The sequence below is a fragment of the Trichomycterus rosablanca genome, chromosome 27 (assembly GCF_030014385.1).
Source record: "Trichomycterus rosablanca isolate fTriRos1 chromosome 27, fTriRos1.hap1, whole genome shotgun sequence".
Taxonomy (NCBI): Eukaryota; Metazoa; Chordata; class Actinopteri; order Siluriformes; family Trichomycteridae; genus Trichomycterus; species Trichomycterus rosablanca.
This window is the reverse complement of record NC_086014.1, coordinates 3,999,639-4,026,134: the sequence shown is the minus strand read 5'-3', so window position 1 is coordinate 4,026,134 and position 26,496 is coordinate 3,999,639. Positions and strand designations below refer to the sequence as shown.

The 26,496-nt window shown below is 43.2% G+C and overlaps 1 protein-coding gene across 1 annotated transcript in view; it reads left to right on the top strand.

Moving 5' to 3' along the window:
- The window catches only part of mettl15 (methyltransferase 15, mitochondrial 12S rRNA N4-cytidine), a 69,290-nt gene that overhangs the window by 31,954 nt on the left and 10,840 nt on the right, over positions 1 to 26,496 (top strand). The window contains exons 4-6 of the mRNA XM_062989601.1: positions 9,917 to 10,053; positions 20,956 to 21,147; positions 24,588 to 24,766. Of these exons, the coding sequence (XP_062845671.1) occupies positions 9,917 to 10,053; positions 20,956 to 21,147; positions 24,588 to 24,766 (508 nt within the window). The remainder of the gene's footprint in view (positions 1 to 9,916; positions 10,054 to 20,955; positions 21,148 to 24,587; positions 24,767 to 26,496) is intronic.

Sequence of the window (26,496 nt, the reverse complement as noted above, 5' to 3'; positions counted from 1 at the left end):
GTGCTGAAATCCTAATAAGAATGGAAAAAAGAAACAAGGCACCCTTTCCACCCCCATCCACTTTGTACCATGGCAACCAGGCGATGAGGAGAAGCTATCCTGTTCCAAGCAATCTCTTTTCTTGATGGTGTGTTAGTTAGTGTAAGGAGATATTTCCAGAAGTCCCTCCGTGACATTTTAGACCCCACACTGTAACTAAACTAGCTTGGAGATCCACAGGTAGAATTTGTCTCTCGGGTTCCCAACCGTCTTCGCTTATCACAGTGTGTAAATGAGAGATGGGTGCTTCAATACATCGACCTTTATCTGTTTATCTGTTTAGAACTGTAGGTCTGGTCATTAGCTCGGGCACAGTAATGAAAAATTCTGATCCTACCACAACCGTAAGTGTCGAGGTCAATGGCAAAAAAAATGAAAGAAAAATGCTCCATTGTTTTACGAGCTATAGAGTAATGAAGCGGTCATTTTGGTACAGGGACACCACATGCATGTTCTTTCCCGTCAGCTGAAAACAGGGCGTCTCAGATGTTGTGGTCTGGTGTTCCAGAGCCACTACTGACTCTGTTGTTCCCTCTGCTGGTAAAGGCAGTAACTGCAGAATCATCAAGTTCTCAATAGCTCTAAGCATTTTGACCAGTCACTCTTCTTAATGTACGTCCATCTATCTCCTGGGTTGCACTTGCGCATTCTCAAAAGGGTGCTTTTGTGAGCGCCCCAGAGTCTGATTTCTGTCTGAATTTATCTAACCCCCTGTAACTTTGCCCTCTAACATTGGCCCTGCAGGATGGACGTGGCTCTGGACCAGAGAGTGCAGCACCCATGATGACCACAGCTCCTAACATCGGTCTGTCTGAGATATCAATGGAGATGACTCACTTGGAATTGAGTGTAAATCACCATCGTAAATGCCAAACCCATTATAGCCAAATCCTTCAGGGAGTTGTTACGTCCATCTTCACCGGTTAACAAGGATAATTTCTTAAAGAGGCCGCCTGCCTAAAAACACGACAGCCTTAGGGTGCTTAATAAGATGTTATTTTTTTATCAGCTGTTTAATAGCAGGGGCAGAGCATTATAGGGAATAAAACTTGTGAATTCTTCTGTGAGAGCCGGGTTAATAAAGGAGAGAAGATTCTGACCCTGTGTCCGATGGTGCTCCCTTGAGATAGGTTGCTATTTTGAGTCTGTTCGATACGTTCGTCACAGTTGAGGTAGGCACATGGTGTTTCATTTGATGCTCTGATGTTGCCTTTTACGTCAACATGGGTAAAAAAAAAAGAACTGTTTAAAGCTCTCAAGGTTATGTGGGATTGGATTTTGCGGTAAAGTTAACACTGCTGAATCTCTTTCAGACTTTCACCCACTGATTGTCATTCCTACAATTCCTATTTTATTGCTCATTGAGATTTTTTATGCACGGTCGTTATGTGGATTCCAGTGAGACACAAATCTGCAGGCTGGCGCAGTGTTTAAAGGGTAAAGCTCAAAGGGTCTTTGTTGGGTATGATGTAGCCACAGAGGAGAAAGGATTTGCCATGGTCTGTGGTTTACTCCAGTGGAACAGGGGGTTGGAAGAGTGCCTAGTCATGCTGAGAGGTTCAGGTAGGGCCGACCCAGATGATGCAAGTGTAATCGGATATTTTATAAAGGTGATATTTTAGACCTGGAGCTGTAACTGACCTGACCAACAGAGCCACGAGTATAATTTGCCTCATAAGGTGCGAGCTTGCCTTCTTTTAGCCTACAGAGAAACATTCGAACCCCAATTTTATCTGTGTGGATGTGTTTTATCATCGGGAATAAAAGTGCCGTGCATACAAATCCGAATGAGCAATAAAATAGGAATTTTAGGAATGACAATCAGTGGGTGAAAGTCTGAAAGAGATTCAGCAGTGTTAGCTTTACCGCAACATCCAATCCCACATAACCTTGAGAGGTTTATACAGTTCTGTTTTTTTTACCCATGTTGACGTAAAGAGCATCAAATAAAACACAATGTGCCTACCTCAACTGTGACGAACGTATCAAAGAGACATACTTGTTGATACACCGTTGCTATAATAAATACAGAAAATCGCATTGTCCTGTGTTTGACATCACTATTAAATGTTACCAGAAAAAGGTGTTCATTAACAAAGCAAAATTGTACGATTGATGTCAGGGCTGGGCGGTGCCGATCAGGTGCGTCGGGCAGATTAGTACGTACCCCATAGATAAAGAAAACATGATTCATCAGACCAGGCCACGTGTCCACTGTTGGCGCTTTCAGCGGTGGACATGGGTCAGCATGGGCACCCTGACTGGTCTGCGGCTATGCAGCCCCATACACAACAAACTGTGATGCACTCTGTATTCTGGCACCTTTCTATCAGAACCAGCATTAACTTCTGCAATTTGAGCTACAGCAGCTCGTCTGTTGGATCGGACCACACGGGCATCAATGAGCCTTGGCCGCCCATGACCCTGTCGCCGGTTTACCACTGTTTTGATAGATACTGACCACTGCAGACAGGGAACCCCCCACAAGAGCTGCAGTTTTGGAGATGCTCTGACCCAGTCGTCTAGCCATCACAATTTGACCCTTTGGCACTCGTTCAAATCCTCACGCTCGCCTTTGAGGATAAAATGTTCACTTGCTGCCTAATATATCCCACCTAGAGATAATCAGTGTTATTTACTTCACCTTTCAGTGGTCATAATGTTATGCCTCGTCGGTGTACAGCGGTATGACAATTATGACTATATATATAGGTGTGTGTGTAGTGTGTAGTGTGTAATCAACCAGGTAAATCAGTGAACTCTTCTCACTTCTGCCTTGTCAAAGTCTTTAGAGCAACTGGACTTATCCAAGACACATCAATTACAACAATGTCTTTATACATTCTAACTGTGTCTGGGTCTTTTCTGTGTGGAGTTTGCATGTTCTCCCCGTGTCTGTGTGGGTTTCCTTCGGGAGCTCCGGTTTCCTCTCACGGTCCAAAGACATGCAAGTGAGGTGAATTGGAGATACAAAATTGTCCATGACTGTGTTTGACATTAAACTTGTGACCAAAGTGTGTAAAACATGAGATTAAAATCCTAATAAATAAATAATAATAATAAATACTTTTATGTAGTCGCAGCAGCACCCCACAACAACTCTTGCTCCAAACGTTGTGGCCCGAGTGCCCCGGTGCAAAAGGTAATTGCCCGTTCTGACCTTCCTGCAATCTGGCCCTGATTGTTATAATCCTCTTGGGTATGTTACACCACGTCATGGATTGTTTATTCTAGAGCAGCATGCTTTCAGAAACTACCAAGGTTCAGCTGATTGTGTGCCGTCGTACGACATGCTGCATGCCGATCTGGTTTAAGTATCTTAGTTCAATGGTTTGCTGTTGTTTTCCATCAGCTCTGTCCAGTCTGCAGTTTTTCTACGTACTTTCCAATCCAGTGATGTGCGCCTCGCCCTTTTGACAATTGGCACAGTTTTATATTTGTGCTATTTGTTTGTTTTTCTTGCCCTTTTCTCTGTATTTCTGTTCTCCTCTCCTGCTGTATTGAATGGAGCGTTGGGTGTGCTGATGGCACAGGTTGTGAGTCATCGCGCTGGCCCACTCTCCCTCCCCATCTGCTGCCTGAGTCTCAGACACGAGAGGGAGACTTAGCCTCTCCGCCATCGATCACCTCCTCAACCGCTTACGCGCGCTCGCATGCACCCGCGCTTCTCCACCAACGTCAGTATTGATCCCTGTGCTTCTTAACATCTTACTGACCAACAGAGAAAAAATCACCGTAGCTATGTGTTCGGGAGGGGCAGAAGAGGCCAGGCTCTTATTTTAGTCAGGGAACAAATAAAAATAGCCGTCGTGTTTTATTAACCAATAGCTGCTAAATAAAAATCCTTAAACCAAGATGTGCATCAAACGTTCTGTCATTTGCGGAGCTCCTGTGTTTTTCTTATTGCTTTTTGCTTGTAATAACTTGCTAATAAATCAGTAACCCTTATGTGAGTCATTATGCCGTTCGGGCACATACGGCCACTGAAGAACCCGGCACAGAGAACAGCAGCTTGAGCCTAAGTGCTAAAAAATCATGGGCATCTACAGACAAATCAGTCCAACTTTATCTACATACGTAGTGTATCTTTTTCCCCCTCTTTTTCCCCACAATTTTTATCCCCCAGTCGAGTCGTGTCCAATTACCCTGAATGCGTCCTCTATACCGATTCGCCCCTTCACCGCTGACTGAGGACGCCTCTCAACTGACACACGCCCCCTCCGGTACGTACAGTCAGTACAGACTGCATTTCTCACCCGCACGAGTCGAGTTCATACACTTGACGGGCACTGTGCACAGAGGGCCACACCCCAATCAGCATTATTCCTCAGCCCCGTGCAGGCGCCATCAGTGAGCCAGCAGGGGCTGCAGTCGCACCAGTTATAAGGACCTATGATCCGATTTTTTACCCCCTAACCCTGAACAACAGCCAATCGTTGTTCATACAGCCGCCCAGCCCAGTCGGAGAGGCAGAGCTGAGGTTCGATACGATGTATTCGAAACCCCAACTCTGGTGCGCTAGCGTGACTTTACCGCTGCGCCACCTGAGCGGTTATTAAACCAGCATTATTAAAGTCTGCTGACAAACCAGTTTTCTGTCTTATACTTTTCCACAGTCTGCATTCTAGTTCATCCCAAGGTTGTTACATAGTGAGGGTGGCACCGTGGCTTGGTGGGTAGCGCCGTCGCCTTACAGCAAAAAGGTCCCGGGTTCGATTCCCAGGTAGAGCGGCCCGGGTCCTTTCTGTGTGGAGTTTGCATGTTCTCCCCGTGTCCATGTGGGTTTCCTCCAGGAGCTCCGGTTTCCTCCCACGGTACAAAAACATGCAGTCAGGTCAACTGGAGATACTAAATAGTGTTTGAGATTAAACTTGAACTGATGAATCTTGTGTAACCTGGAATTATCTGTCCTGTCATGAATGTAGTTAACCAGTGTGTAAAACATGACAGTGGCGTTAATTTTAACGTTAGGTTTGAAGTCCGCTTGACCTCTGAACACATGGTGAGAACAGAACCCGGAGTGTCTGTTCCAGGGCAACACATACTAACTAATGAGCTTATTTACTTGCACCTCAGGGCAATTCATACTAGACAGAACAGCTATGGGCATGTTTTAGAGAGGTGTTCATTCACAGGAACATGCAGAATTAGGGGTTAAAGTTAGTACCCCAGGACTAGCTTTGTGGCACCCACACAACCTGCCCTGCCAACGCGTCGATCTGAAATTCCATATATATACTTAATATTCATCATACCTGATCATAATGTTCCACATGACATTATGGCACATCTCAATCAGATCGAAAATACTTCTCTGCATGCTTAGTTAATCGAAGCTAAAACGAGAGCTGCTTTCATGAAGGTAAGCTCTGGACGTGACGATTTCACGGTTGCTATGGACACGCTGCAATAAAGGTAGTCCGTCCCCACATAGGGTAGCGTAAGAAACAACACGTCCATTTGTTGCTTCGACTGGCTTCATCCGAGAGATGAACGCTGCGGCGAGGAGCCAAGAAACGAGGAGCTACGAAACGAGCTGCTTCTGGGGTTCCTCATCTGCCACCTTTAAATGACTAAGAACTTAAATTTCTCTAACATTTGTTCGACAGCTGCAAATCAAAACGGGTGTGACTCACACACACAAATGCGCTGGTGAGCTCATACACAAACAGGTACTCTCAGCTGGAGAGCATCTTCTATGAGAAGACGACACAGAAATAAATCCTGGGGTATTTTTATAGCGCCCGAGATTAAATTAAAACTCATGCCGCATGACATCCTCCCTAATCTTCCCGCGATTCGTACACACTGACGTAAGGACACGTATCCATTAGAGGCTGCTAATTACGGCGTATTTAGAGTGGAAATCTTGGCCTGAAGGCTTTTCGCCGTCTCCAAAGTTAATCACCGTGCCGTGGCAAGCGAGCGTGAACGGGGCTTTGTAGGCCTTAATTGTTTTCTCTGAACAGCGGCCAGGCTGAATGTGATCACCGCTGGAGAAGTCACAGTTCTAGGAATGAAGTAATGGATCAAATGTCTGAAAAGTAATGTCTACCAGAGGAAAACACCAGCAAAAGTATTCAGGCTTGGAGCTTAGCACTTATCCCATTTTCTTCCCATTTAGAGAACAATATTAGCGCAAACAGAAGCTCTGAATACCTCAATATTCAATATGATATGACTAACATCTGGAATGAGCAGATTCTATTACGTTTCAATATCAAACTAATAAAAAAAACAGTAATAAATAATTATTATTATTTATAATGATGTAGCAATCAATATGTCTGTGGAATTTGTAAAAGTAACATTTGGCCTTAAAATATAATAAAATAGGTTGCTCAGGTGGCGTGGGGGTAAAATACACTAGCACATCAGAGCTGGGATTTCGGATACATTGTATTGAATCTCAGCTCTGCCATCCGGCCGGGCTGGGCGGCCACATGAACAAGATTTGTCCGTTGTTCATACAGGGTGCGAAGCCGGATAGGGACCTCATAGCTGATGCAGTTACGACCTCTGCTGGCTGACTGATGGCGTCTGCACAGTAGACACAGTAGTGATCAGGGTGCGTCTCTCCGTGCACAAAGCTGATCCGCATATGAACTCGCCTCGTGCAGGTGAAAAGATGCAGTCGGGTACTGCTCACGTGTCGGAGGGGGCGTGTGTCAGTTCACTCTCCTAAATCAGGGCATGGGTCAGCACCAGTAAAGAGGAAGTCTAACGCAATTGGGTAAAAATTGGATGCGATAAAAAATCGGGAGCAAGAAATGTAATATTATTCTGTGTCCAATTTTATGAATATAAAAAACAATGACACTTCGGGGAAAGATGCTGCCTTGAGGGCAGCATACGTCTCTCAAATCCCTGTATAATCCTTTGCATCAATGGTACCTTCACATGACATGAGGACTATCGCACCCCCCCATACCATGACAGATGTTGGCTTCTGCAGCTTTCACTGATAACTGTCTGGATGGTCATTTTCATGTTTGGATTGTAGAACTCTACGGCTGAAACATGGACCACATTCATCTGAACACAGCACACATTTGAACTCGATGCCATTTCTGCATGGAATTGATGTATGGCTTCATCTTTGTGGTTTACTTAGGGCACTACTAAATTGACAAGAAAATGTTATTAATTTTACGGACCTTAATTAATATTAATATTCAATGAGTGTTTTGTTTTTGTGCTTTTACCTTTAGCCTCATTATTTTAAGTTAAGAGCACTGTGTGGGTAAAATATGTGTTCAGGCTTTTATTAGCGATCACTCATGCATTGTTGTGTGCACTTGGCTTTAAACAAATAGCACACCAAACACAAACCTAGTTTACATATCGCCTTTTATACAGACGTGTCGCCTGTCTGGAGCACTCGGCATACACACTCAGCCCTGATCACGACATCAGAAGTCCGCCAGACGAGGTGTAAATATTTGCTGCCCCCGGAGTTTTGAGGATGGACGAGAGCGGGGTTCGACGGCATGCCCGTGTGGTCGGTGGGGTGCGTGCCCTGTGAACGCTGCTGAGGTGTAGTTCTTAATCCCACTGAGCCCTTTTTCAGCAGGAGAGAGACCGTGAGTCATGCATCGACTTTTGGAAGAGTAAAGAGGACAGTGTGTCTGGAGGGTGTGTTCGAGTGTTTCGGAGAGAAAGCGAGAACTTGAGTCAATGCACAAATGCATTTTGTAACCTTTTAGAGGGGGGGGGCTTTTCACACCGGTCCTCTCAACACCCGGTCGGCGCGCGTCACGTTATGGATTTGTCGTGATGTCCTGGTTTATGCTGAAAAAAACATTGAATTTAAGTCAATCGCAATTAAATGAAAGCATATTAAGTCTGAATGGTTGCTGCAAATAAGCAGAAAATGAACGACGTGGTGTTTTAGTGTTTTGCCATGTCACAATTATTCAACCCCTGCTTTCACATGATCTCAGAACCTACTCGGACCTACACTAGTCAGTTTGACCTAAAGTTGAGTTACAGCATGATTAAACCATCAGGACTCAATAACCAGCCCGAACAGTTATGGAAACAGTTTGGGCTATCAATCCAAAGGTTGAGAGTTCGAATCTCAGCCACTGTTAGGCACTAGAGCAAGGACCTTAACCCTCTCTGCTCCAGGGGAGCCGTACAACAGCTGACCCTGCGCTCTGACCCCAGTACTGTACTGTATACGTGTATATGTACACCGATCAACCATAACATTAAAACCACCTTCTTGTTTCTACACTTACTGTCCATTTCATCAGCTCCACTTACCATATAGAAGCACTTTGTAGTTCTACAATTACTGACTGTAGTCCATCTGTTTCTCTGCATGCTTTGTTAGCCCCCTTTCATGCTGTTCATGCTGCAGGTATTATTTAGGTTCTAAGCACTGCAGTGACACTGACATGGTGGTGGTGTGTTAGTGTGTGTTGTGCCGGTATGAGTGGATCAGACACAGCAGCGCTGCTGGAGTTTTTAAACACCTCACTGTCACTGCTGGACTGAGAATAGTCCACCAACCAAAAATATCCAGCCAACAGCGCCCCGTGGGCAGCGTCCTGTGACCACTGATAAAGGTCTAGAAGATGACCGACTTAAACAGCAGCAATAGATGAGCGATCGTCTCTGACTTTACATCTACAAGGTGGACCGACTAGGTAGGAGCGTCTAATAGAGTGGACAGTGAGTGGATATTCTAAAAGAATATTCTTAAGCTGTGATGTGTTATAACCACCACTCAGAGATTCAAGAGCTTGATGTGCGTTGTAAGCATGATGAAAACTGAGGAGCTTTCACAAGCTGAGAGAGGAAATGTGGGTAGAAGATTATTTCCAAAACCTTGAGCACTCCTAGAGACTCCTGGGAGTTATTTTCTGACCCCTTGTGACTTTCACATTAGCATGATTGTCTTTTATCCAGTGCTGTCTGAGTGCTTGCCCCAAATTTTTTCTTAATGTTATGTATTGTCGTATTGTAGATGGTCAGTTATCTGCACAGCCCGTGTTTGCTTGCGAGTTTGATGGATCATTTGGTGGAAGTTTCAACCTTATTTGGCCCCTATTTTATCTTTTTATTGAATGTGTTGCTGACATTTACAAAGTACAATCAATCTGGCCATTTAAAACATTGAAAATGCGTATAATATTATTTCAAAACACTTGAACATTCCTAGAGACTCCTGGGAGGTACAATGTTTTTATCCAGAAGCTTCAGCAATCCCACCAGGGCTGGTACAGTCAGCTGAGGAATTGCAATTGCTAATCGGACGTGGCGGCACTTAGAGTCAATAAAGCTCTGTAGGGACAATACAAATGTTGCTCTTTTTAGTTTTATTTATTTTACTTTAAGAAACTAACCAGATTGGAATCACATGACAGGCAGTTCTGTTTCTCACAACCTCGGTGAACAGTATAAACTCAGGCTGTTGTGTTGGGTTGTGTTATTCTAAACCCATTCAAATCTGCTCTTTATGACTGTATGCACCAAGTTTAATAAACTGCTTTGTTTTGTACAGTCCAAACATTTAGGCTGCCTCAAGTGGGGCGGTCCTTGTCCTTTCTGTGTGGAGTTTGCATGTTCTCCCCGTGTCCGTGTGGTTTCCTCCGGGTGCTCCGGTTTCCTACCACAGTCCAAAGACGTGCAAGTGAGGTGAATTGGAGATACAAAATTGTCCATGACTGTGTTCGATATAACCTTGTGAACTGATGAATCTTGTGTAATGAGTAACTACCGTTCCTGTCATGAATGTAACCAAAGTGTAAAACATGGCTTTAAAATCCTAATGAAACAAACTAATGTAGATCATGTAAAAGTAATTTAATAAAGTGTTTGCATTGTCATTCTTTGTTTTTAACTTATGTCTTTTATCTCCTCGGAACAGTTTGTTCTAGATCTAACATTTGGAGGCGGAGGTCACAGTAAAGCTATTCTGAGTTCAGTACCGGGCGTGACCTTGGTGGCTGTGGATCGAGATCCTGTGGCGTTCAGCCTGGCTCAGCAGCTTGCACAAGAATACCCGTAAGTTCTTTTTTTTCACTAACAGAAGTTCCTACAGTCAGTCTGACTTTTCTCTTAAAGATAAAATAACACTTTAAATGTAGCATTTGGTTTTCATAATTCTGTCATGTGACCATGATTTTAATATATTAATTATTATAATATACACAGATCAGTCATAACATTAAAACCACCTCCTAGTTTCTACACTCACTGTCCATTTTATCAGCTCCACTTACCATATAGAAGCACTTTGTAGTTCTACAATTACTGACTGTAGTCTTTCTGTTACTCTGCATGCTTTGTTAGCCCCCTTTCATGCTGTTCTTCAATGGTCAGGACCGCCACAGAGCAGGTATTATTTAGGTGGGGGATCATTCTCAGCACTGCAGTGACACTGACATGGTGGTGGTGTGTTAGTGTGTATTGTGCTGGAATGCTGATGGAGTTTTTAAACACCTCACTGTCACTGCTGGACTGAGAATAGTCCACCAACCAAAAATATATCCAGCCAACAGCGCCCCGTGGGCAGCGTCCTGTGACCACCGATGAAGGTCTAGATGATGACCGAATCAAACAGCAGCAATAGATGAGCGATCGTCCCTGACTTTACATCTACAAGGTGGACCGACTAGGTAGGAGTGTCTAATAGAGTGGACAGTGAGTGGACACGGTGTTTAAAACCTCCAGCAGCACTGCTGTGTCTGATCCACTCATACCAGCACAACACACACTAACACACCACCACCATGTCAGCGTCAGTGCAGTGCTGAGAATGATCCACCACCCAAATAATACCTGCTCTGTGGTGTTCCTTGCAATGACGGTGCTTCCCAGCAACAGTGTATCTGAGAACCTGTGTTTGATTGGAGTTTGCATGTTCTCCCCGTGTCTGCGTGGGTTTCCTTCGGGAGCTCCGGTTTCCTCCCACAGTCCAAAGACGTGCAAGTGAGGTGAATTAATATTAAAAGACTTGAACTGATTACTTGTGTAACCTGTCCTGTAACCAAAGTGTGTAAAACATGACGTTAAAATCCTAATAAATAAATAAATATTAAAAGTAGCATTCGAAGAACTAAGCCGTTACTTATGCAGTCAACACCGATACTGCATTCATCTCCATTCCAGAAGATTAGGATGGCCCGAGTCTTTCCCCCTCTTACCGCCCACCAGGAATCTTCTGCAATCTTTTCTCAGCATCACTTAACCAGTGGCCAGCGCTGCAGTGTTCTCAGAGATTCAGAAACCCTGCTCACACCCCCGCTCGGCAGAGAAGCCCCGATGCTTCATTTGTCAACGTGGGCCTAAGGCTTCGGTGACAGGGAGAGACGCTGCCACCCACGCAGGTTCTCCCTGCTTTTAGAGCGGGGGAGATGAGGCTGATGAGAGAGAGAGAGAGGACGGGTAGCGAGAGATCTCGCCAGAGAAATAGTCTTTAATAAAGGGGAAACAAGAAAGAGAAGGCACGCGGCCGTGTGAGCGAGCGAGCGAGCGAGGGAGGATGTGAGGGTGGATAGAAATGAGATGTTCCTGATTCTGCAGCGTGGGTAGAGATCTTTATTTTTTACGTCAATTCCAGGGAAGCCTGTCTTGAGGGAACTGCGGCAGCTACAGAAACAGGCGAAGCGGGGGGAGGGAGAATAGAGAAAATAGCACGACAAGCTGTTCCAGAAGCAGCTACGTGTTCTCTGACAATCGGCCTCAGACTCCCACTCATGAGAGGGCCGAGAGATGCTGACGAACTCTAGCAACCGGCAAATAGCGAACACACGCAGTCCTGTGTAACACAGCCAGCAACCCACACGCTTCAGTCTTCACCTCTTTTCTTCTTCTTCTGTTTCAACTCTGCACTTTTTTAACTATGTAGATTCTCGATCAACTGAGCGAGCGTGCTCTTTTCCTTTCCTTTGACTTTTCTTATTATTTTTTCTCTTTTGTATTTATTATTCAGGCTCAGTTTTCATTTCTTAATTCCCTACAATGCAAATTTTTAATCTCTTGAATCTCTTAAACCTTTTTCCGACCAGGCATAACATTATGACCACTGACAGGTGAAGGGAATAACACTGATTATCTCCTCATCACAGCATCTGTTAGTGGGGGGATATATTAGGCAGCAAGTGAACATTCTATCCTCAGTGTTGATGTGTTAGAAGCAGGAAAAATGACGAGGGCCAAATTGTGATGGCTAGACGACTGGGTCAGAGCATCTCCAAAACTGCAGCTCTTGTGGGGTGTTCCCAGTCTGCAGTGGTCAGTATCTATCAAAAGTGGTCCAAGGAAGGAACAGTGGTAGACCGGCTATAGGCTCACTAATGCACGTGGGGAGCGAAGGCTGGCCCGTGTGGTCCGATCCAACAGACGAGCTACTGCAGCTCAAATAGCTGAAGAAGTTAATGCTGGTTCTGATAGAAAGGTGTCAGAATACACAGTGCATCATAGTTGCAGACCAGTCAGGGTGCCCATGCTGACCCCTGTCCACCCCCGAAAGCGCCAGCAATGGGGACGTAAAACATGGAACTGGACCAGGGAGCAATGAAATAAGGTGGCCACATACCTGGGGAACACATGGCACCAGGATGCACTATGGGAAGAAAACAAGCCGGCGGGGACAGTGTGATGCTTTGGGCAACGTTCTGCTGGGAAACCTTGGGTCCTGCCATCCATGTGGATGTAACTTTGACACATACCACCTACCTAAGCATTGTTTCAGACCGTGTACCTTTCAGCAGGATGATGCGCCCTGCCACAAAGCAAAAATGCTTCAGGAACGGTTCGAGGAGCACAACAACGGGTTTGAGGTGTTGACTTGGCCTCCAAATTTCCGAGATCTCAATCCAGTCGAGCATCTGTGGGATGTGCTTTATATTTTCTTATCTTATTAGTTTTCCTTTGTTTTTAATTCTACAAATCTGTTCAATCCTTCTTCTGGACAGTTCCTTCTCCCCCGCTCGTGTCCTCTGTGTTTTGCTTCGCTTGGCCTCGTTTATCTCCTTCCTGTAGTTCTCTTCTTTAATAATAGACTTTTCCCTAGGCTTTCCTCAACATACCCTGTTCCCTTTTCCTCATCTTATCTTATAAATTCTTTAGTTAATTTGTTCTGCAGAAGTTCTCTCACATCTTTTATCATTTCTTTGTACCAATGTTTATTTTGTTTAAATTTACCTGGGACGAAATACCTTACTCTAAATTACATTGTTGGAGGGCTGTTGTAGCCTAGCGGTTAAGGTACTGGACTAGTAATTGCAGGTTGCAGGTTCAAACCCCACCACTGCCAGGTTGCCACTGTTGGACCCTCAATTGCTTAGACCGTATACTGCAAGTCGCTTTGGATTAGAAGCGTCTGCTAGATGCAGAAAATGTACATTTTAACTGGCACCAACAAGCTTAAAATCAGCACACGTGTGTGTTCACCCTCATACAGGCACGTGTTAAGTAAAGCACGTCAGAGATGACTGCACTACCTTCTGTCGTGAGTCACTTCAGCAGTTAGTAAGACAGAGATTTATATAAATGAGTGTTCTTGTGTGTACATATAGAAGTGCCAAATGGCCAAAATCACACTACGGACACAAATGCAGCTTGATCCTGAGGGACCTTCTTGGAGCTGCTGGGTTTTCACCCTGGTCCTTTGAGTTCTGGTATGTGTGCCAGACTGGTATTTGGTCTTTGGTCATGTTTACTAGGGTTCCTCTGATTAAAGCTGTAATGTTCGATCCAGCAGAGCAGCGCATAACCAAGTTTAATACATCAATTATACAGTATAAAAGAAATTATATGCTTTCAAATTTGCAATAGGTTAGGGAAGGCCCTTTACTGTCTCCATGTCTCTATAAAGACATGAAGAACAGCTCCTGTGTCCGGCACAGAGCCCTGACCTCAGGAACACTGAACAGCTTTGGAATGAACTGGAACATCAATTAAGGATTTTGAGGGGGAACATCAGTGCCCACCCATATATAAATTCTCTTTTGACAAAATGGGCACAAATTCCCACAGACATACGTCAAAGCTTTCTCATAAGAGTGGTGCCTGTTATAGCTAATAAGATCACATAGAAATCACTTTGCTTAATGCAGTTTGCTTTTTAATGCGGTGTCCAACAAGCTCATGGTCAGGTGTCCAAATACTTTTGGCTGTAAAGTGTTTGTGGGACATGGTCTGTTGTCAAAGCCACGTATTCTCACAGACACAGTCCAAAATCCGCTCAGCCTTGATTATGATTTCTTTTTGTGATTAACTAGGCAATACATTTCACACAGGGCGACACGGCGGCTCGGTGGGTAGCACTGTCACCTCACAGCAAAAAGGTCCTGGGTTTGATTTCCTTTCTGTGTGGAGTTTGCATGTTCTCCCCGTGTTCATGTGGGTTTCTCCCACAGTCCAAAAACACAGAGTCAGGCTAAATGGAGATACAAAATTGCCCTAAGTGTGTGTGTGTGTGTGTGTGTGCCTTGGATGGGCTGGCAACCGCGACCCTGACCAGGATAAAGCGGTGGTAAAACAGACCGTGAATGACACTGAATCCCGCTGGAACAGCTTCAGGAACGAAGAGCTTTCTCCGGCTTTTCAGTGTGATGCACGTATATTATTAATAAGAAATAATTCTCCAGCACGCTCATATGCACTCAACACATAACGTTCACTTTGTCCTCCGTAAACAAACATCTCTAATCCTCTTCCGCCCGTGTTTTCGCTCGGGGTGGGGGAGTAAATTCCAGCACAACATTTACAGATTGGTGTTGCTGATGCGGATGTAGGTCATGTTATGTTATGCTGGCGGGATATTTTTAGTTTTAATTATTTAAAGTGGACACAAACCTTTTTATCTTTCTTTTTATGTAACAGGCGGCACGGTGGCTCTGTGGGTAGTGCTGTCGCCTCACAGCAAAAAGGTCCTGGGTTCGATTCCGGGTGGAGTTTGCATGTTCTCCCCATGTCTGCGTGGGTCCCAGTAACACCAGTCAGCATGTGAATGGAAAATAAAGCTTCACGGTCTTTTTTCCCTGCTGTGTAGGACTAAATCAACCTTAAATGATGTCTGTGTTGTGTGTACAATTAAAACCTGAACCCTTCTTTTAGGGTTCTTTTGTGATCGGGCATACGATCCGGGGTTCAAATCTCAGCAGAGCTATCGGCCAGACATTAGAACGGATGGCCGAACAGCCTCGATATTGGGAAGTGCACGTGTCGGTGCGCTCTCACAGGCCCAGATAGAATGACGAGGGTTGTGTCAGGAAGGGCATCCGGTGTAAAAACTGAGGGATCGGTGGGGTAAACCTGTGTGCACTTCCTAATGACTTGTTCATGGTGATCTTACAAATAAGTGTTTGCATAGAGATTCATTTATACCTGTTACGCAGGTGTCCACATTCTGTGGAAATTAAACTAGGCAAGCCCATCATGAGAGAGAGAGAGAGAGAGAGAGGCTGGCTATGGTAATGAGGATGCCGAAAGAGCTCTGAAGAGCCCAAGGCCTGAGTGACCTTTCCTTGTTGCCCTGTCAGTGACCCGTGTTGATAATAGCTTCATTATGATTCCGTGTAGTGAAAGCCATGCTTCGGATGCCGGCTGATTCGTTCTGGTTGCTCATACAATAATTCTTTAATAATTTGTCATGGGTTGAAATCAGAGTTTGGACGCACTGCCTCCGACTCCTGCTGGGTTAATAAATGCCCTCGCCATTCCCAGTTACTGCACAAATCATTGATATTCACCTGGAGCTATCAGGGGCTACGAGTATGTCTACATTATTCCAAGACTGCTTGCTAATATCAAGTCCTTATAAGGTCCCCTCCCCCCAAAGAAAAGCTCATTTTTAGATATATAGTAAAAGTACAAGTGACCAAACAGTCTACAATATAATTAAAATCAAGAACTGTGTCTGTTTAAAACATGTGTCTGTCTGTCTATCTATCTGTTTATATGTCTGTCTATCTGTTTATCTATCTGTTTATATGTCTGTCTATCTATCTTCCTTTCTATCTATCTATCTATCTATCTATCTATCTATCTATCTATCTATCTATCTATCTATCTATCATCTATCTATCTATCTATCTATCTGTCTGCCTGCCTATCTATCTATCTATCTGTTTATATGTCTGTCTATCTGTCTTCCTTTCTATCTATCTATCTATCTATCTATCTATCTATCTATCTATCTATCTATCTATCTATCTATCTATCTATCTATCTATCTATCTATCTATCTATCATCTATCTATCTATCTATCTGCCTGCCTGCCTGCCTGCCTATCTATCTATCTGTTTATGTCTGTCTATCTGTCTTCCTTTCTATCTATCTATCTATCTATCTATCTATCTATCTATCTATCTATCTATCTATCTATCTATCTATCTATCTATCTATCTATCTATCATCTATCTATCTATCTATCTATCTGCCTGCCTGCCTGCCTATCTATCTATCTGTTTATATGTCTGTCTATCTGTCTTCCTTTCTATCTATCTATCTATCTATCTATCTATCTATCTATCTATCTATCTATCTATCTATCTATCTATCTATCTATCTATCTATCTATCTATCTATCTATCTATCTATCTATCTATCATCTATCTATCTATCTATCTATCTATCTATCTATCTATCTATCTATCTATCTATCTATCATCTATCTATCTATCTATCTGCCTGCCTGCCTATCTATCTATCTGTTTATATGTCTGTCTATCTGTCTTCCTTTCTATCTATCTATCTATCTATCTATCTATCTATCTATCTATCTATCTATCTATCTATCTATCTATCTATCTATCTATCTATCTATCTATCATCTATCTATCTATCTATCTATCTATCTATCTGCCTGCCTGCCTGCCTGCCTATCTATCTATCTGTTTATATGTCTGTCTATCTGTCTTCCTTTCTATCTATCTATCTATCTATCTATCTATCTATCTATCTATCTATCTATCTATCTATCTATCTATCTATCTATCTATCTATCTATCTATCTGTCTGCCTGCCTGTCTGTCTATCTATCTGTCTATCTATCTGTTTATATGTCTGTCTATCTATCTTCCTTTCTATCTATCTATCTATCTATCTATCTATCTATCTATCTATCTATCTATCTATCTATCTATCTATCTATCTATCTATCTATCTGTTTATATGTCTATCTATCTATCTATCTATCTATCTATCTATCTATCTATCTATCTATCTATCTATCTATCTATCTATCTGTCTATCTATCTGTTTATATGTCTGTCTATCTATCTTCCTTTCTGTCTATCTATCTGTCTGTCTGTCTGTCTGTCTGTCTGTCTGTCTTCCTATCTGTCTATCTATCTGTCTGTCTGTTTATATGTCTATCTATCTATCTGTCTGTCTGTCTGTCTGTCTGTCTGTCTGTCTATCTATCCATCTATCTGTCTGTCTGCTTCTGTCTAAAAGCATGTAAACCGTTTTACAGGGTAAATGTAATAAACTAGTCAGCCAAAACTCTATCTGGCTGCTCACAGGAGAGACGCTGTTTTAGTCTGCTCACGGGAGATGGCTACGTCTCAAATCACACTCTAGTCCCTACATGGTCTGTTCCACATATTTGCAGTGATGGATATGTCCTTATTTGGATGGGTGTATTTTTACCGGTCAGCATCGTATCCTTACACAGAGCTCGACCATGCATGGTGGATCATGCTGCGCTCTCTATATTTCTTCACCACTTGTCCTGTTGCTTCAATCAGACAGTAGATGTTTCCTCATACCCCTCCCCACACACATCAACACAACCGTGTAAATGAATACGACACATCAACAGATAAATAAAAAATAATAATGAATATAAATTATGAAATAAATAAAGAGCCAGTAGTTAGAGATCATCTCACCAGTGTTGCATTGCGACTGTGGCTGAGGTTTAGCTGCTTCGGATAGCCTGGTGTTGACGAGGGAATAGCTTGGCATTTAAACCGGGGGAGGGGGGCAACCTGGGGCCTCACTTCTTCTCTCAATTTAATCAGTGGTTGCACTCAATTATTGATCAGGCGGTGTCAGAGCATGTCACTGATGTTTCCCTCCACAGGTAAAATGAGCAAGAGATGCACACTGGTTGATTTTTTATAAACAGCAGTTAATCTCTCTGTACACAGAATCAAACCTCGGGTGAAATATTTCCAGCTCTGAACCTACAGCTGCTTAAGGCTTTATTAATTTTCTGTGTTTAGTGCATTCTGCTTTCTGGATTTTTCCGGCGTCGGTTTATTTCAGTCACAGTTTAAACACTGTTAAGAGAATCAACAAATCATAGATTATCGTCTGTATGGCATTTTACAAAATTGTAAATGGTCTTTAGAATCCTTCAGATGGTTGAAGAAGTGTTTAAGATAGGTAAGGGTGCGTGCCCGGGTGGCGCAGCAGGATATTCCGCTAGCACACCAGCACCGAGATACTGGCGGGCATAATTGGCAGCGCCTGCAGCAGATACTAATTGTGGACCATGTGTGGGTGGGTGGAAGGACCCTGATTGGCGGAAGAGACGCCTGTGCAGAATTCAGGGGCAAGAAGAGGAGGGCTGTACACGTGTCAGAAGAGGCGTGTACAGCGACGTGCTCTTCTCAGATGCAATCTGGTATCTCTCAGCAGCGGAAGACAAACTGATTGCGCTAAATTAAGAGGAGAAAATGCATTAAAAAAAAAAGATAGGTAAGGGTGAGTTTTAATATGTGAGTTTTTTTAATACTTAAAGCAACCACGCTGATGTCGTTACAGAACTGTGCTGACCTTTTCTTGACCTTTCTGACCTTTCTTTTTCTTTTCTTCATTAGTCTGTGATTAATCCCCTCCTCCGCTGCTATTTCTTGGTTCACCTGCTCTCCACCCCACCCCCAGTGTTTTCGTACACTATATCATTTTGTCACGACAGACCAATTTATGTGCCAATCACGGCTTTTCTTTGAAGAAAGCCACAGAGGTTTTGGATGATTACCAGTCAGAAGTTCTTTTAAATGCATTTTTTGTTTGAGGTATTTATAGACGTGATATATGTGTGTTTCTCAGTCATCCAAGCAAAGCATTTGTAAAGGTTTGACATTTTTTATTCTTTTATTCAAGTTCAAAGTATTAGCAGGCTTCAAGAAAACCACTATTGTGTCTTTTATTATGTCGTATGAATATAGCTACCACACCGGTGAATACAAGGATCCAAACCTGCATAATTGTGGTTCTAGCTCAATAGGCTTATGGTTTAAACCTCAAACCACGTTATCACTGTGGAAATCTAAAATACTTCACTATAATAATCTCAACAGCTTTGTTCGTTCCTGCCACTGGCAGCCACATCTAAGCCTTTTATATAGCTGTTGTTTTCGTTGTTGATTTACTTGCAGCTTTAATGAAAACTATTAAAGCAAAAAAATCATTAAAGCGATCAGAAGAGAAACAGTAACCTGTTCAGGGAGAAGCTCGGCACCTCTGAGGCCTTAAATACTTGCTGTATCGACACTGAAAGGAGGTGAAGCCCAGGCGTTTGCTTTCTATCTGTCTAAGCCCACTGATCCATGGTGGGTCCTGTCGTGAGTCTGCGTGGGCTGGCTGGAAAATGCCTTCCTGTAGATTGCCCTACAAATTAATAAGACGGATTGAGGCAGACCAGAGAAAGGAAAGCCCTGGCCGTGGGCGTGGACATGCCCTAAATCTTTCAAGATGGTGCGTGGGCATCCTCGTGGCCTGCTTGTTAAAGCCCCGGGTAAAAAGCAAGTTGGATGAAGATCTGAAACTCTTGGTGCTGAAAAACAAACAGGGGGCGTGGGGATACTTTACGATTCTACACCAGGTGTTTAATCAAGAACGTGGTTTAATTAAAGTTAGTTGGCATTAAGAGGAGATGCTGTTCCTCTCCAGCCTCTGGAGGAACTGGCTGATTCCTTCTGCCTGTCCTTCCTCTGCTTGATTGATGTGATCTCCAGCTCCATACCTGGGTCACGCTTCACTAGTGCACTAACCTACAAAAGGTCACATGAAAAATGTATGGATTCTCAGCACCGGGGTTGGATTTCAAAGAGGGAAGGATGAGGGTAAATGACTGATAATATAGTGAAGTTAAAGTGATAAGCTTGGGACTATTCTGTCATAGACCAGTGGGTAAATCTACCTACTTTGTTGGTACTTTGCTATTCTAATTAAAGATCTTTAAAGGACGCTACAAATTAGCAGCAGTCGTTAAGGCTCTGGACTCCTAATTAGATGGTTGTGAGTTCAGATACCAAGCTTCCTCTGTTGGTCCCTTGAGCAAGACCTTTAACACTAAATATTACAGCTCAGTTCTACTTTTCTTTGGATACATTATCTGTTAAATTTCTAAATGTAAATGTTCAGACAAAGCAGCTTTCCACAGTTCCACTTATTACCCCCTGACAAGCCAGCCAGCCTCTGTAAGGCCTCTGATCGTGATCACTCCATCCAGTTCTTCATAATTCATACTAAAAGTAAATACATTAGTTTACATCTGCTAATGTGGATATGTTCCGTCAGATATATGTGTGTGGAAATCCTGAACTGGTATGTGTTGGTTTGTGCTGACTTCCCAAAAAGTGTTACCCTGTCTACAAAATTATGAACAAATGAAATAATATTCTGTGCTACCTTTACTGTAGGATGCATCTTTTTGGTTGCTTTTTCTTTCAATATTAGTTTATGAACGTCTGTAATGCAGTATTCTGGGATCTTCTCTGGCCCTAGCAGCTGGGAGACCAGTTACAGTTTACTGCCTACACTGGGAGTTGAAGAAGACTAATTTCACAGTAACCAAATTGGGTAAAGAGTTACTTCTGGTACTTCTGGTACCTGCAGATTGTACGGCGTCCACAAAAGCCGGAACTGAGCAATCCAAAGACAATGGTTATTAATAAAGAACTTGTACTTGTTTTTTCTCCTATTTTTCCTCTTTGTAGTGGCCAAGTGAAGCCCGTGCTTGGACGTTTCAGTGAGTTGAAGGACGTTCTGCTAGGACTCGGTTTGAAAAATAGAAGCATAGATGCGGTCCTGCTGGATGCTGGCTGCTCCTCCATGCAGATGGACGCAGCCGAGAGAGGCTTTTCTCTAAGCAAGGATGGACCTCTGGACATGAGAATGGATGGAGACAGGTGCTGACCCTCAGTTTCTATCACTTAAATGAATGTCATTACTGATGTTACTTTTAATATCTTTTTGATACAATATTTAGCATGAATTCAGTTTTAGTTCTACATATGCACTGCAAAAAAAATAAGTCATATTTAAAAACAAGCAGCCATTGACATTGGTGTATACCATATACACTCAGCAAGCACTTTATTAGGTACAACTATCTTCTACATACATTCATTCATTCATTCCCACTGACATGCTGTTGGAATACAATTACTAACTGTAGCCCATCTGTTGTTTTATACTCTTTGTGATGCCCAACCCCTGTATCCCATTTATCATTCCAATGGGACTCCCACTACCACCCAAGCACAGATTATGCTTGGTTGGTAGACCATTCTCAGCACTGTGTGTTGTTCTGGTATGAGTGTGTCAGGTGCAGCAGTGTTGTTGGGATTTACAAATACGGTTTGTAAATTAACACGTTTCCTCTAGTCATTGATCACCGGACACACTCTGATCCCAGTAGGCTGTTGGCTTCACATTTTTGGTTGGATCATTGACATTAAGGTGTTTAAAAATCCCACAACACTTGTGCACCTGATACATTTACATAGTTTAGTAAATGCAAGACAAAGCATGTCCATATCGATAAAGTTTGTAGATTAGTGTAGATAAGTGCAGCAAATCTGAAGCATTTTGTAAATCTCATTAGTACAGCCTGAATATTTAACAGTGCAGGAAATACAAGAACATTCAAGAAGATGATTTAATGAGGACGGGATGGAAGGAGGAGGAGACGAAGATGACCATTTACAGGCAGAAAAAAAAATAAAGTGAGAAACTTGGACAAAACATTCTCACGCAAGTGCGTAGGTGTGCGAGCGTGATGGTAATCTCCCCTCATTTAAACAGTAGCGCTGTTCCAGTTCACTCGACTTTCTTGGTGATTCAGCCACCCACACACAGGGAGATTTCTCCAATACAGAGATTACATTAAAAAATGAGCACAACGTTGTCAAGCTCCAATTCCTGGCACAAAAAAAACAAGAAGATTTGCAAAAGTGAAGATACAGGATAGAACTATCAGCATTTAAGTAGAGATTATTAGTAGATGTTATTGTAATAAATGCATTTGTGCTAATGGAATATTAACTGTGCTGTAACGTGGCTCTAATTACTTGTAAAAAAAAAAAATAGACCAGGAAAAATTTTTTATGTTTATCAAACATATTAAACATTTTAATCTTTTAATAACTAATACAAATTACTAAATTTGTATTAATTGTAGCTTGTATTTGTCACAAAGTGCATTTGCCTTCATTGTATTTGTGGGAAAAAAGCACATTTATTATACAAATATTTAAAGTAGGATGTAAAATAAGTAAGTTTTTATGCTTATAAGTATCTTTACATACATCAATGATTATAAATGTGGCACCGATTACATATAATCAGTCGCCTATTAATACAAGTGTATTATTTTAAGGTGAGGGACACACCCAATTGGGGCAGCGGGATAATCCAGTAGAGCACCAGTTTGAATCTCAGTTCTGCTACCAGTCAGCTTGGCGCCCCCTAGCAGGCACAGTTGGCACTGCCTGCAGCAGACAAAATTGGCTACTAATCTGCTGGGTGGGAAAAGACCGGTGGGGTCCGAGACGCCTGTACGGAACGTGGAGATCAGTGCATGACTCTCAGTGCATGTGAATCCACCGAAGTACAGGTGAATAAGAAGTGGTTGATGGACTGCACATGCATCAGAGGGAGTTCTTAATTGGGAGGAAAAGAGAGAAAATGCATAAATACAGTATAAAAAAGAGATTAGGCATGTTATACTACTCATACTAACAGTATATGTTTTATTGTCATGCATGACTACCAAAGAACATTCAGAAATCCCCCTGTTTACAGCTACTAATATCAGCTGCTTGTTTAGTGACGTGTTAATAATATAGATATCCTCTGTAGTGGCTTCTTTTAGCTGCCAGAATTAAATCAATTCTTTGAACAAATTCTTCATCATCTACTCCCTCAATGCCACGCTTGTCATTTTGAAGAATGGATCCGGGCTCAGAACTTTTTTAAGAAGCATGAGAGAGAAGTTTGCTGTGTTATAATAAACTGGAGAATCCGCCCACCGTGACTGACTCCTGAATTAATCTGGAGGCGAGATGGAGTGAAGACAGAAAGAACAAGGCTGAGAGGAAAGGAAAACTTTCAAACAGGTCAAGCAAGGCCCAGCCCACGGAGTGCGGAAATGCTAATCTCTCTGTTCGCGTCACCCGAATCTACCGACAGCTACTAACTTTGGGCCGAGCGATGCGCTCATCCAAGTCCTGCTGACCCTGAAAGAGAAGATTAGGTGGTTAAACCAAACAACCAGATTTCTCCAACCACGTCTGAGTAATTCCACCCATCTTTGTTGTGCCCACGAAGAAGCGAAATAGCACTGACGCCACCGCCGTTGTTCTCGGCTGCTGGAAAAGTCTGCATCACGATTTGTGCCGTTTGTGGAAAGCCGGTCGGTGCCTACGTCTCAAGGCTGCTCGCGGGTCACAGAAGGGCGTCGTATATAGTGTATATTGTGTTTCAAGAAATCAATCTAGAAGACAAATATGCATCTCTGGGTCTCCAAAACTAACATTTGATGCCACGTTCATGCCAACAAATTATTTCGAATGCTTGCCTATGTGTCATCTATTGCTAAACAGTAATACTGTATAATATAATTGGTTTGGACTACATAACAGGACTATACCACTTATAAACAAAAGTTGTGCTCTGGTTCATATTTCATTCGTTTACTGGCTGTTTTACCACAGCTTTATCCTGGTCAGGGTCGCTGTGGGTGTAATTCACTGGGCGAAAGGTAGGAAACACCCTGGACAGGTTGCCAATCCATCACAGGGCAAACACACTCTCACACACACTTGAGGTCTGGTCCTAAGGTTTTGGCTAATCGGTGAATACTGGCGATCCTACATCCGCCTACTTGAAATTCCTCGAATTGCTGTTAATATTTTTCTAATGTTAGATGATGAAGGTGTAGAATGAGCTGTTTTAGGTGGTAAATGTTACTGTAGGATTCTTTAAAGGTAGGCACTACCATTTAGAGCTGGAAGACACATGAATCAGGGGTATTATTTTAGTCCTTTGGGTTGAGATTTATATATTTGCCTTTTACCACTTCTCTCTCTCTTTTATACACACACTAACACACACATAGATACAATCCCTTTTTATAGATCTCGCTCCTACATCTCTCCGAGTGGGAAGAGGAGAAGGGAGTGAGGGAGGGTGTTTATTTATTTATTTATTTATTAATTTCTTCCTTGCTTCTATTTTATTTATTTATTTATTTTTTTGCCATTGTCGAAGAGCCGTCAGGGTTTGCTATTGCCGGCGAGGAACTAGTGACGTCAAGAGACTTAATTGGGCTTCTGTTTGTGCGTAGGTACCCCGGCATGCCCTGCGCGGCTGACGCCGTCAGCGCTTTAGATCAGCGGTCGATTGCGTGCTTGCTGGCTGCGTACGGGGAGGAGCGACACGCCAAGAAAATCGCGGCGGCCATCGTGCAGGCACGCAGCCTGTACCCCATCACCCGGACCCAGCAACTGGCCAGCATTGTGGCAGGTACCACCACCCCCCCACCCCCCCCCTTTCCCAGTCTAGAAAAAAAAAATGATTCCACAAGCCATCTCGCTTGATTTTTAAACACACAAAGAGAAGCAGGGCGAAGGATATATTAATCCGGAGTCTCCCTCTGGGATCTATTTATCCTGGAGAGAAAGAGCGAGAAACGCAGCACGTCGCTGCTGGTAATCTGAAATTCGTCTCCTGTATTCGTATCCCTGTTGCCTCCTGTAATAATGAAGGAAATCGAGAGACGAGCAGACGGAGACGCGGTGACAATCAGGAGGAGGTTTGGTTTCCTTATAGGGTTGGTTTGGTTTCCATTTAGTTGCACTCATCCATCGTTTAACCAGCGTTCTTCCTTTAACCACCTATATATGTCCTATATAAATCTACCCCCCCCCCCCCCCCCCATACACACACACACACACACACACACACACAACACTCAGAACGTACGCACCCTACGTCTCGAAAGCTTCATGCTGGTTTACATTCATTCGTTAGCTCTGTTTTCATAATCTTTGCCTTGATGGATCTGTGCTGGTAAATAAGTGGGGGAAAAAGATGGAGCGAGAAAGGGAGGGCGAGAGGCTAAGAAAACGAGGCGGGTCGGCGGATGACAGCACGTGCGTCACCACGGGAGGACAGGTGTAAGTGAGGGCAGTTGTTTCATCTCTTTTCAAGCGCTGAATGAGTCAGTGTTTATTAATTAGTCCGAAAGGTCCTGAACCGCGCGGGTCCCTCAGGAGCGCCGCCATTACCCGGGGAAGCAGGTGACGGGGTGGAGGCGGGAATGAAGGAAGGCTCTGCGTAAATGGAATGCCACAGATCCAATATGCAATAAAAATAAGACACTGATTAATTCTTTGTTTTATTATGCAGATTAATTTAATCCTATGTTACCCCGAAATGTGTGTTTGTGAAGAGCGGAGGGATGGGGGTGATTTCCAACCTCTAAATCTGCCTCCAAAAGAGGTTTTCTTTTTCTTTAGCTTTTATCCAGCACCCCCCCATCATCAATTTTTAGGACGTCTCTGATTTCTAGTACTATTTTATTTTATTTTATTTTCTTAGCTCCGAACCCGGCCCGTGCCCAAACCCTTATTAAGAGCTGTTCCTGCTTAATGGAACAGATCTGAGGGATGCTAGGTCTACGCGGCTTTAATATTCCCATCAATACGGACCCAGCTGGCGTAACAGAAGATTACACACGGTCCCACTGGAGGGTGAACTCTCGCCCCCTGAGCTCAGCTCTGTGTGTTATGTGTTGGGCCGGTCTGAATAGTAATGAGCTCCAGTCCCAAAGCTGGCTCTGTGCCCACAGACTGTTCACACTCTAAATGACATTAACAAGTATCAGACACCCCCCACCGCCCTGCTCCCAGTCCGAACCACTAAAACTGGATTTCTAGTGGGATTTAAATCGAGAATTGAGTTCAATCAAATGATGACTGGAGTATCACTGCCATTCACAACACACCAGCCAACAGTGAATGTTACTACATGTATGTAAATCAGTTTGGTTGCTTGTCAGCTGTTGTACCCAAAACACTTTTTAAGGCTTTACAGACTTCAAAAACGTCACAGAAATGTACAAACTCTGGAAAAGCTCCTTCACTGGCTTGTTATCCGGAATATAGAGATCGTTTTGTGGTTTAGCCTGTCGCCTTGTTTGATCTGACACATGCATTACACTACCTGTTTACCTCCCACCTGAATACTACAGT